The sequence below is a fragment of the Pelecanus crispus genome, chromosome 1 (genome assembly GCF_030463565.1).
Source record: "Pelecanus crispus isolate bPelCri1 chromosome 1, bPelCri1.pri, whole genome shotgun sequence".
Classification (NCBI taxonomy): domain Eukaryota; kingdom Metazoa; phylum Chordata; class Aves; order Pelecaniformes; family Pelecanidae; genus Pelecanus; species Pelecanus crispus.
In genome coordinates this window covers 80,818,046-80,830,826 of record NC_134643.1, presented here as the reverse complement: position 1 = coordinate 80,830,826, position 12,781 = coordinate 80,818,046, and the positions used below count along the sequence as shown (strand labels likewise).

Below are 12,781 nucleotides of genomic sequence, written 5' to 3'. Positions count from 1 at the left end.
TTTTAAAGATGCTCTTGAGCCACAGATGCTTTTCTACTTGGGGTAACTCTGTACTAGTTAGGCAGAGATCTCGTTTCCACAGCAAAACCTAGGCTTTTAAAGCACTTCTGTGAGAAAGTCCATTTTAAGCTTTACTGCTGACTTTTACAGTGCTATACCTAGACAAGACTTAACAATTAAGGGGCTCAGTTCTGCAACACCCTGAATGTTTCATCCCTATCTAGCAAAGCATTAAAACATACAGATAGCTACAACATTAAAATAGCCCCATCCAAACAGTGGAACGATGCAGAACTTCACAGTTAGGTATACAGGAGCTCACCACTTCAGAGCATCCAGATCCAAAAGGCTCATCCTTTTTTGCTTAACTCTAAACCAAGAATCTCTTCCATTTCACATTTATGTTTAACATTAGGAAAAGAAAATAATCTCAATTATGTAGGTTTCTAATGAAGGAATCAAAGTGGTTTATTTCTTTCCTCTCTCTCTCTCAACAGCATATGCAGATAAATGTGGGATGCTCTTCATTGCAAGTAACTCCAAATCCTGCTGCGCCAGGAAGAGTGTAATTACTTTAAGAAGTTAAACTAATCCTGAAGAAAAAGAACATATACGCTCATACAGTCTTTCTGAAAACCTTAGGTGAGAAAGAGCCAATTGTTAAATAAAACAAAGTATTTGTCTTTAGTTTGAAATTTTCTATTTTATAATCACTACAGCAAGAAGATTAAGTTAAGGATCTGAATGGTGACAATTTGATCTATATATGCTGGCACCTTTTTCTAACTGTATTCTAACTGGATTCATTGCACACCCTGCCCAAGTGAAAAAAAGAACAGAAAACTGAATTCCAAACAAGTCAAATCTTGTTCATACTTTCAGGCAGAACAGTCTTCAAATTAGGGAGCTAGTCTTATATAAAACAATTTGGCTTAGACGTATACAAAAAAAACCCCCAAGTTACATTAAACACATTAACCAGCATTCAGACGTTTTACTTGCTACTTTTATTAAGATTAACTGTAGAAGCTTTTTTTTTTCCCTGTTCTCCCAGAAGACTTCCTTTCTCAACTCTGCATTGACAAACCCCAATGTAATCGCATTAGAGGAAGCACTGCTGCCACCTCAAATAAAAAAAAAAAACAGGCATATGAAAAAATTTCCCTCCTAAATTGTTCACCTATTTAGAGTGATTCCATTTAGCTAAGAAGGTGCCAGGTACTAGTACCAAAGACAACTCTGTATTTAAAATTTTTCCCCTACATAAACAACTTACCAATAAAACATACACATACTGCCATTAATATCCTATCACTGGGTCCCAGTATCTCAAATGTCCTTGGCATAAGGTATGGATTGCTTTCTTTACCTGAGAGGATCAGGTTTGGTTTTAACAGGCTGATTAAGAAAGAGAGACATCTCAAAAATATACTTGTGCTTATTCACTGTTCTGCAGGGGACAGAGATCCCTCAGTGTGTATCAAACTGTCCCAGCATACTAATTGTATTGCTAGACAAAGTAAGCAGGTAGCAATAAACTACCTTATCCTATAAGTAACAAGAGTCAGTTAAAGACGGCAAAGCCAATGCAACCAAATTACAGCACCAAACCCAAGCTAAGTGCTTTGTTCTTACTAAGTTAGGCTTAACTTCACATTCAGAAACGTCACGATTTCTCCCTTCAGGATCTCTCTCAAAAGCCAACAGTACAGCATGATCTCAGCACGCCAATGTTCTGCCAGCTGGCTGCTCCCCCGTTGCAAGGAACACAGCTCATGCCTCGCATCTAGCTTGTTCCACACAATGCTGCATCCTTCGGGAATAGTTTTCTCAGGACAGAACCCCCAGGCAATTCAGATTCCCCTGTTTGATCTCAGAGGTAATAGTGAACTAAAGCAAACAGTGAATAAAGACTGCAATTAAACTTTGTCAAGCTTTCTACTTCCTTTCAGTTCCCTATTTACTAACTCCAGCAAGGTTATGTGATTGAAGTCTATGCAACTCCTCTCTTTACGAGAGAGGAAGGGAAACAATGCCAAATAAGGTCTACCTTATTCCATTGCTTATTCAAGTACTGATGACACTTGCAATGAAATCAAGTATTTTAAACAAGTCATACTGCATAAACACCTCACAACATAAACAACAGTTCTAGGGAAAGGTAACAAGGGATTATATCCTCTATACTTCATTCATTAGGGTTTTTTCCATAAGCTTTATTCTTTATTAAAACTGTCCTACTATACTAAACCAGCAGAAAGAGCTACACTGCATCCATCGCTTCATAGCTTTAAAAGCGAGAGTGGAAAATAAGTGCCTAAAGCCTCCCCCCAAGGAAAACAGTATAAATTCTGTCCAGATGATAAAACTGAGGTGTTTAGAAGGCAAGTAAAACAAAGTGAGGGGAGTATGGAGGAATTTTCACTTCTTCCTTCCGATAGCTTCATTCATCAACTACCAGCCAAAACCTCCACTCCTTGCTCAGCCTGAGAACCCACGCTCTTTCTTCCAGTATACTTGATAAAAACATACAATGCATCTTTGTGAAGGAAACATAACAAAATACAAGCCACAGGACTGCCCCACATGTATGACAACCACTCTTGACAGCTCTTCCTCCTACAGAGAGAGAAAGCACAGAACTGCATATCCATTGTAGGCTCTCAGCAGGTTCAACACAGAACCAGCTCAACATTTGGTGTCCTAAGTACAGCACTTGTTGTTCTCTCCTCTTCATGCAAGAGTGTATGCAACTCAGGACACGCATGTACCCAACATTTATCAGTCCAAAATGAACATTTTATCAGACACTTTTCTTACAAATACCAACCCATCCAGCTTCACAAAACATGCAAGTGGGCAGTAAGCCTGGCAAGACCCATCTTAATAACTGCATCTCAGTTTACGGCTTAAATGTCTGCCAACTTCCTTATATCTTAAGAACTTATCACTATAGTGTAAATAAAACTACAAGGAAGAAAAGATGTAAAGAATGCATTCCTAATGCTAACTGAGTACAAACTAAAGAATGCTTTTTAAAAACAAAGAATGGCATTAAACAGAAAGTGAAGGAGCAATAAAGCACTAGTAAGATATTTCTCTGTTCCAAAGCATTACAAGATTTTTCACCACTGCCAATAAACCAGTGCACTAATCCCCTGCAATTATTGTTCTTATAGCAGGTGGAGACCATAAACAGAGACAGAGAAGCAGCCTTTGCAGAGCAATTATCCTCTCACTCCAGGCATTCTCTGTTGTTTTAATCTGTCACTAGCACCCCATGGAGTAGGGCTGCACCATCATACTTCAGGAGACACACGCCGCATGAGGTGTAGGCTGCTCAAGACCCACCTCCCAGAGAACAAGCACATTGTCAGTCAACTCTTGAAGAAGAACCTGAAGACAGTGATGCAACTGTGTCCACTCAGAGGGCTCAGCCCAAGTCACTGTTCAAGCCCCAAGTCTGTGGGGACTACTTATGTTTTCAGAACAAGTTTTCAGACCAACACCAAGCACTAAGGTTATATTATAAAAATAGGGGCTATATTTTTGATTTTTTATTATTTATTAGCAGTAGTGTGCTCTTATTCACTTTACTAATGTGTTATCATTGTTACTGGGAAAAGAGCTCTACTGGGACTGGAAATTACAGAAAAATATTAGAGAAAACAAGTGTGAAAGCCTAAGTTCATTAAAGAATTGGAATACTAACAGTGCTGTTCAAGAGGCTTTGGTAAGTGATGTGCAGCCCCCCCATGCCAGGCAACCAGCTAAACTGACTGAAGAGAAAGCCACTTACCCAGCCTGTGCCTACAATTCAGACGGTAAGTCACACAAAAGCAACAGCCCATGGTAATGGCAAGGTCTCTCAGATGTATTGGTCAGTTGGCTTGTTATATAAAAAACACAATCTACCCTGTATTACATTACTTTTGACTGAATAAAGTAAACACTGTGGAAATCCAATAACAGATATAAAATAAGACCTATGTTGTGAGATACTACTCTCAAGAGAGACATGGGAACCCAGGAACTAACCCCATTTTCATTTAGTTTTAGGTCTGACACATGCACCACTTTGAACAATTCACTCCCATCTCAAAACTTCAGTTTTTCTTATCTGTGCAATGATATGAGCTGCTTACCCTGTCCTCACAAGCATGTGTTTATGTATGCAAACTGCCTTAAAAATGACAAGTGCATTTATTAGAACCAATTTAAATGTACGAAATAAACTGACGGTACAGACAGGATATCATGTTATTGGCATTTCTGAAGTTTCAACGGCACCTAAATAATGTTCCATGATATCACACACAAGAATCTAAGTAATTTTCAAGACAGCATAAAGCAGTAATATTTGCAGGCAGTTTAAGGCAAGTTAATACCCAACTTCCATTGAAAGCACTAAGCCTGCATGCCTAATTGCTCCAGGGGCCTTTGAAAATCCCAGTGAAAATGAACAATAAGCAGTAAATCAACCCTTTCAAAATGAAAGCAACCCCCTCCCCTTCACTATCATAAGGTATTCCACAAAAATGTATTTCACTTACATAAACACATATTACATCATAATGGGTCAGAGCCAGAGCTATGCAAGAGTGATTAATAGGATTCATAATATTTTTTCAGAAATATTGAAATCTTTTATTATATACTGTAATATGAATGGGGAAAGGGAGGATCATTACCATATTGTCCATCTATATGCCCACACTATTAGCATTTGTCAGACAAAGAGGGTAGCATTCCTCAGATTTTCCACTTCTTTACCCTGCCGAAAAAAAAACAAAGGAAATGGGAGCGCACCCCTCATACACTATGAAAATGCCTCCTACCATTATAAAAGTCTAACTGGTAGACACTGCAGCAGTTGAAACCAGATTTGATGGCATCAGTAGAAAAGAATCTATTATCTTTGTAAAATGAAGTAATCAACAACAACAAAAATATTTATGAAACAAGCTTCTAACAGAGATTGATTTTGCAGGACTCAATGTCTCAACAGCTCCTTGGCAACACAGAATCAGACTCAGAGTATGTCATCATATGTAACTTCCTGCAGAGTAACTAGTATTAATTACTGTATTTTTGGTACTTGCTGACATGGGCCTCATTTGACATCATAAGAGAGAAGTAAAAATACTCCATTATCCCCGTTACTCCTTCAATACAGCCTTTGTTCTATGTTTTTCATTTTCCAGCCTATAAATTGCTGCTTTGAGAAAACATTGATTCAAATTAATGAAGTAAAGAAAGGAAAACAATCCCAAATTTCCCTGTTCAATAACAAATATCAATAACAAAGGCTACTGTCGTGGTAGCTACTTAAGATCATAGAATCATAGAATCATAGAATCATTTAGGTTGGAAAAGACCTTTAAGATCATCCAGTCCAACCATCAACCCACACTACCAAGTCTACTCTAAGCCAATCAAGGGTAGACTAGACTAAACCATGTCCTGAAGTGACACATCTACCCGTTTTTTAAATACTTCCAGGGATGGTGACTCCACCACCTCTCTGGGCAGCCTGTTCCAATTCTTGACCACCCTTTCCGTAAAGAAATTTTTCCTAATTTCCAACCTAAACCTCCCCTGGCGCAGCTTAAGACCATTTCCTCTCATCCTATCGCTAACTACGTGGGACGTGGATGATCATTTCCTTCCAGGACAAGGCTGCCATAAGGAAAGACACTTATAAGAGAAAAGAAAGATATGGGAATCAACAGAGGGTTTCTCTACAACAAGAAACTCACAAGGAAGAACAAGAGAAACAGAAAGCTTTCACTAAGCTGAAGCTACTGTAATACACTACATAGTTGCTTAGGCCAAATGAGAAAAGTAAGCTACTTGAGTTTTGGAAGTGCTCAGATGAACCGTAAGACAACATTATTTCATGACTGCTTTTCTTGCTGAAATCAGGTTAGTCTAACAAGTCCTGGAGGAAAGCCACATCTTTTATCACTCTAAGAAAAAAAAGGTTTCATATTTAAAAACATGCTGCTGTTTCCTCTTTTTCCTCTTGTGGAAACAAAACTAATTTTCCATACATGAATTCTGAAGATAAAGGGTTCAAAGTTATTTGATGGAAGCAGACCTACATTTTTGAAGTGGCATGAAAAAATTTAAGGAGGGAGAAGGGAAAAAGCATTAGAGACTAATTCAAGGATTTAAAATAAAGTTCACACAACAATTCCCATCCATTTCCCTTCAAAGTGAAGTCGAGGTTTAGTCTCAGACATTTTCTTTCCAAAGAAAGTGCAAATGTGAAAACAATAAAGGAATTAGGCACCGGCTTGCATTCTTTAGGACTGAAGTAAAAGGTAGACAGGCACATATCACATTGTTATTAAAAAGTTAGCATACCTGTTACAGAAACTCAAAGACACTAAAAAAAATTTACCTCCTTTACATGACCAATTCTAATCTCTATTCATAGATCAACAATATATTTTCATCAGTAAAGTCATGGTCAGGCATACACATCTGTTCACACATCAGAGTTCTGCCAGACAAAAAATGTATAAACTTACCTTGTCTTGGTTTTCCTTATTTTTGTAACACAAATTTCCAATCAAACGAATGAGATGAGATTTAAAACCCACAGCTGGATGTGAAATTTCTTCCTGCCCTGTCATAGCATGTGTGGCAGTGAAAATATTTACAGCCTGTTTCCCAGCAATATGAGTTAATCTCAGGGTATCTACAGAAAACAAGAATATTTTAATTAGTATCACTTTGTACAGAGCTTTACTACTAATTCTTAGGTTCAAAGTTAATCAACATAATTTCAGACATTCAGCAATATGTCAAAAGAACTTTGAAAGTTTTCTTAATTTCTTAATTTGTGGTAGTATAACCATAAAAGGCCATCCCAAGGTCAGAATGTATTTTTGCATCCTTTTTACACACTTACATAGTTCAGACATTAAGTCTGAAGTCTGGTGGTATAGGTCTCTACCTGAAGAGTCAGAATTTGTAGGCTGTTGATGATTCTGGCACTGTAAATATATTTCTAAACCCAAGTTTTTTAGAAAACTTCCTTCAGTTCAAACTTGTCACAGCAACACATACTAATCACAGAACTCCTTTTTTCTCCCTTCTCCAGTCCTTTCCTAGCTCTGTAGTATAAGAAAAGATTTTGAGTACATCTAGCACCTTGACACATCTTTACAAATCCTTCAGTGCCATAATCTTGTCAGCTGAGAAATACTAGTGTTCCTGTATGGTAAATGCTAGTTGACAGCAACTAGGATTTTTTCTACAATGCTCCAGAGAGAAATCAGGGAGAAGGAAAACCAAAATCTGTGAAAAAAGACATTCCACAAAGAGACCACACCCAGAAGAAAAGCTGAAATCATGTGAACACCTGAGAGCCCATACAGCTGAGAAGCCAATTCACTAAAGGCTGTGCCTGTATTTAAAAATTATGAAGTATTTCTCCTCTAAGTGACCTGCAATACTAATAAATGGCCTCGCATGCCATCATCCTCAGGATGCTTCATGCAACTTACACTGGAACAATAAAGATGTAGCAAACCCAGGTTGTAGCACAGGGCAGTAATTAAGCCCTATGCTTCTTCTGCTCCAGATGTGACAACATGCGTAGTGGAATAGGCACTAGATTTCCTGGATTTAAATTAGAAGTAACTTCATAGGTCCTCATATTATAGTTTCACTCCCAGATGGCTGATACAGAAGAAAAAAATCTCTGTGCTGATAAGGAGGTAACTACATTTTTGGTAGGTTTTTTTTTTTAAATATAAAATTGTAACAGGGCCTAGAGGCCTCCCGTATGAGAGCTACCACTTCTATTTGTTTATATTTTAAACTAGGAAAATACAATCAATCTCCTGACTGCCCCTAAAAAATGTCATCACAAAATAGCTTTTAACAATCTTCTTTCATAGAAATTTATTTGCTTTTGTAAATTCATAAAAATCAGCAGTGTCTCACATCATAGAATCATAGAATAGAATCATAGAATCGTTTAGGTGGGAAAAGACCTTTAAGATCATCCAGTCCAACCATTAACCTAACATTACCAAGTCCATCACTAAACCAATTAAGGGTAGAGTAGAAATTTCATGTTTCCTGGCTTCGTGGCTGGATTATTTTTTAATGAAAGTAAAAACTAGGAAACATTAAGGTTGGAAGGGGCCTCTAAGATCATCAGTCCAACCATCAACTCAACACCACCATGCCCACTAAACCATGTCCCAGAGTGCCACATCTACCCATTTTTTGAACACTTCCAGGGATGGTGACTCCACCACCTCTCTGGGCAGCCTGTTCCAATGCTTCATCACTCTTTCCGTGAAGAAATTTTTCCTAATATCCAATCTAAACCTCCCCTGACACAGCTTGAGGCCATTTCCTCTCATCCTATCGTTATCTACTTGGGAGAAGAGACCAATACCCACCTCACTACAACCTCCTTTCAGGTAGCTGTAGAGAGCCATAAGGTCTCCCCTCAGCCTCCTCTTCTCCAGACTAAACAACCCCAGTTCCCTCAGCCGCTCCTCATAAGGCCTGTGCTCCAGACCCTTCACCAGCTTCATCGCTCTTCTCTGAACACGCTCCAGCACCTCAATGTCCTTCTTGTACTGAGGGGCCCAAAACCGGACACAGTATTCCAGGTGCGGCCTCACCAGTGCTGAGTACAGGGGGACAATCACTTTCCTGCTCCTGCTGGCCATACTATTCCTTCTCATGGCATTCACTTTGTGTGCTTCCTTGCCTGATAGTCATGGTATTTTCCCCCCACATAAACACATAACAGGGAATTCCATGGTCTTCCCAAACCTTCTGCCTGCCCTTAAGAGGAAGCCCTGAACAAAAGGATTGAAACCAAAAAATAAAACAGAAGACCCTCAAAACAGTAAACAAAACTCTTCAAATTTTATTACAGTGCAGACAAAAATGCAATAAGCAATGCACCTACCTGGAAAGAGAGGTACAGGAAAAGGTGGAAGAAAAGCAGCCACCTTCCATGCATGATGCCAACCCAGAGAGAACAGTGCTCCTCTCAAACATTGCACATCAACACAACACAGCAACTGCTCCCGGGATGTCACCCATGCTCTCAACTAAAGGACACCTCAGTCTGCCGTTCTCTCATTATCCCAAAGAGCAACTCTTCCAAAATGCCCCTCAATCCAAAAGACCATTTACCTCCCTGATGATATTCCCCAAACACTGTGCAATCAAGCTGCTAACAGTGCTAAAGATATTAACACTGCAGTATTACTGTCTAACTTAATCCAACAATTAATGAAAATAGCAAAACACACTCCTTAGTTGATACTTAAATGATCATTCACATATTTTTCAGCTCTTTCAATCAATCTTTTAGTAATTTCCAATAGAAATTTCTCATGATATAAACTGAAGAGAAGAACTGCTTTATCAAAAGATCTATTAGATGAAAATCTTTTGCACTATCTATCCTTATTCTTCTGGTCTTCAGAACTAAATACTGAAGTTGATATAACACATCAATACAGTTTTTTTCCTTTTTGCTAATCCAGGCTTGAAGGAGTCTTGTAGCCAAAAGGTAGTCTTAAAGAGAAACTACACGAGTTGATAAATTCCTGTTGGCTGAGGGCTTGTGGGAAATACATAGGATGCACGTGGTAACAACGTTCTAGCCTGCACCCATGTTTCATCAGCCTGGAGGCAGCTGGGGAGAAAAGTCAGTCTGTGCACAGCTAGGGAAAGAAGGACTGGCCTATAGGCTGCTAAACTTAACTGATCTGCAGCTCCTCGAAATTCCCATTTAAGTTGGAAGACTTATACAAGCTTTCAGACAACACAATGCATAACTTTGAGTTTCCTCAAAAAACACACGCATGCACAAAATAGTTTTTGTTGTTAGTCATCTTACTGTAAACAATAAAGCTCTGAACTTATCATAAAAAATGGAGGTTGGGTTGTTTTTTGGTTTGGGTTTTTTTGTTTTTTTTGGGATTTGGGGTTTTTTTTAATGTCAAGGACCCTCCAAACATCTCAAAATAGTCATAGTTAACAGCTGTTTCAGCCTTTTTCTTTTTTTTTTTAGCCAAAATACTACACATTTCTCTTTAAAATCCATAAACTTTCACAATTTTCTCAGAAAATGGTGGCATGCATCAGTCTCAGAAAGTCTCTTCCTCCTTCCTTCCCAAATATATAGGGTCTCTCTGGACCATCCTGGCTTACTTTTCTTTGTGTACAGGCCTTTGCTTGTTGTTTCTTAGCAGAAGAAAGCTTCTTTCAAACTGACCTTTAAAAGTAGCTGACTTTAGTTAAGAACATTCAAACTGTACTTAGTTTCAGTTTACAGGAATTTGGGAAACAGAAGGAACAGGCATGGAAAAGTCCTTTTTCTACTTCTTGAGGAAATTCTTCCACACATATTCAGCCAGTGGAAGAACGTAAGAAGCAGCTGTCCTTTGCACAACTCTTACTGTATAAATAGCACATTGCTGACAGTTGAATCAAGGCTCTGTTGGGTAATAGGAGCCAACAGAGCAAGTAGAGAAGCAGAAAAATTCCAGGAACAAATCAAATATTTGAAAATGTAGATTAACTCAATCTCCTATTTACTTATTTTATTAAAAGGTCAGAATCATAATTACCACCAGTTGCGAAAAACATGTTTTCATTCACTGAGCAACATGATTTGGAGCAAGCCAACAGTTAATAAACCTTGTGGCTTTCACTCACCTGTGGCTGTTTCAAGCAAACCAGGCAAAGCCTGTAGATGTTCTAGCTGTCCATTGTTTGATGTCATTTCACAAAGAACGTCAAGAAGACGAATTGTAACCAGTGCTTCCTGTAAATGAAAATTACATTTCTGGAAATGGCTTATGAAGGAAACCAGAAGAACATAAAACTGACGATCTAAACAGAGGACAGGAACTCTCAGCACCTCAGGTTCTTTGCAGGTCTTCTAAACTGCCAAGAATAAATTTATATAAAATGAGGACATCTTTCTACAATAACAATAATGTATTACACTGCAATAATTTCTTTTCTACAGCCAAACAGTGTTATATGTGCCCTGAAAAATCATGGGGAAACCAAAACAGAGCCATAAGGGATAAAATTTTAACAAAAACAGAGTAGCTTCCAAAAGCAGAAATGCAGAAAATTACTAGCTGAGAAAATTATTTCTGTATAAATGTTTTCTTTGAGTTTATTCAGTAGGAGCGTCCCACTTTAAAGACACAAACACCGCCTGCAAGACACCAATTTGTTATCCGCAGGAATTCTGTAAAGTTCTGTGGTCAAATGAACTTTGGCTGCGAGAATTTACATTATTCTTGGGTAAATAGGATTGGGATCATAGATGCAGCATTTTGGTTAGCTATGAGACACAGAATTTTATTTGCATATTATTTATTCAGCCAGAGAACTATTTTTTCTCACAGACTATGTTGATGCGTGCTTATAATGACAATCCAGCACTTACAGAAACTACCTGAAGAGCATATGGCATAATTTGGAACACCACATACTGCTCAAGAACAAGATGATTCCACACAAGGTGTGGTACATAAACTGCAAGTAGCCTTGAAAAGGCTCTGACACAGGTCACAGTAACTATTCCTGCCTTGTCTGGTCCAGGAAAGAGAGACATTTTCTTACCAACAGTATATTTTTGAATCCATATAATCAATATAACATAATTGAACTCATCAACAATAGTGTTCAGTAATTAAGTACTACGATTATATCTATTCTTTGTTCCTTCCTATGCTCCTGGAAGATAACAAATTGATAGAAGGTCCAGATCCTAAAGCTGTATTTTCACTCTTTTCCTCATACAGGAAGGTGCAGGTCTTGCCCTAAGTTATTCAATAAATAATTCAATAAGTTATTAAATAAATTCCTTTCAACAGCACAAAACCAGCCTCTGAATACATTGGTCATTGTCCTGTTATAAAGTAAGAATACCCCAACTGTATTTCACAGACAGTAAGCAGGTATTCACAATTTTTAAGCCATTTTGCATTGTCGCAAGACAGCAGCTTAACCAAAAGCCTCTTCAGCTCCTTCACTTAACACCTTTGCACAAGAAAAGGTTACACGCTTTACAACTGTCAAGCGAACACGTATCAATAGGCAACTATAAATCACACCAGGAAGGTACAACAGCTCTTGCTGCCCATGTGTACCCCATTACCCACACACATAATGCAAGCTCTGTAGCAGCAGACACTTTGAGGTGTGTTTTTTTCTTTTCTCAGCCTTATCCTTTTTCACCTCCCCCCACCACCTTTTTCTTTAAATGCCCTTCTTCACTGTCCTCTACATATTTCTTCCCAGGGTGCTATACTACCACCTCTCCTTTTCTCTTATCCCATCACCTGGCTCAGTTCAGCAAATGCTCCATCTAGATTTGAGAAGAGGAACAGATTATGTAAAATGCACAAAAGAACCCCCAAATTCTTATCTATATTTGAAACTTGATACTTTCAAAAACTGTTTAAATATCTCTGGTTGGGTACACCCCCATGCCCCAACTTTACAATTTTTTTTTTTTTTGCCTCCACCTGTACAAAAGAAAGGCAATAAAGCAGAATACTTCCTTTTTAAGTTCAGCAACAAGATGCTGTTCAAACCCCAAAATATTCTGAAATCTGACAGACATCTTGATGTGGATATAATCTGATAAGGAAATAAGGAAATAATTGAAGAGTTTTTAACTAAACATACTTCAAGAGAGACTCAGAAAAGATGTTCCTTACAAAGAGATGAAATAAGAACTTAGAATCCAGGGAAGGGTTTTAGT

The 12,781-nt window shown here is 38.2% G+C and overlaps 1 protein-coding gene across 1 annotated transcript in view; it reads right to left on the bottom strand.

Annotated features, from left to right (window-relative positions):
* ATXN10 (ataxin 10) overlaps positions 1 to 12,781 on the bottom strand; it is a 108,050-nt gene that overhangs the window by 40,915 nt on the left and 54,354 nt on the right. The window contains exons 9-10 of the mRNA XM_075727012.1: positions 10,711 to 10,819; positions 6,537 to 6,706 (exon numbers count right to left, since the gene is read on the bottom strand). Of these exons, the coding sequence (XP_075583127.1) occupies positions 6,537 to 6,706; positions 10,711 to 10,819 (279 nt within the window). The remainder of the gene's footprint in view (positions 1 to 6,536; positions 6,707 to 10,710; positions 10,820 to 12,781) is intronic.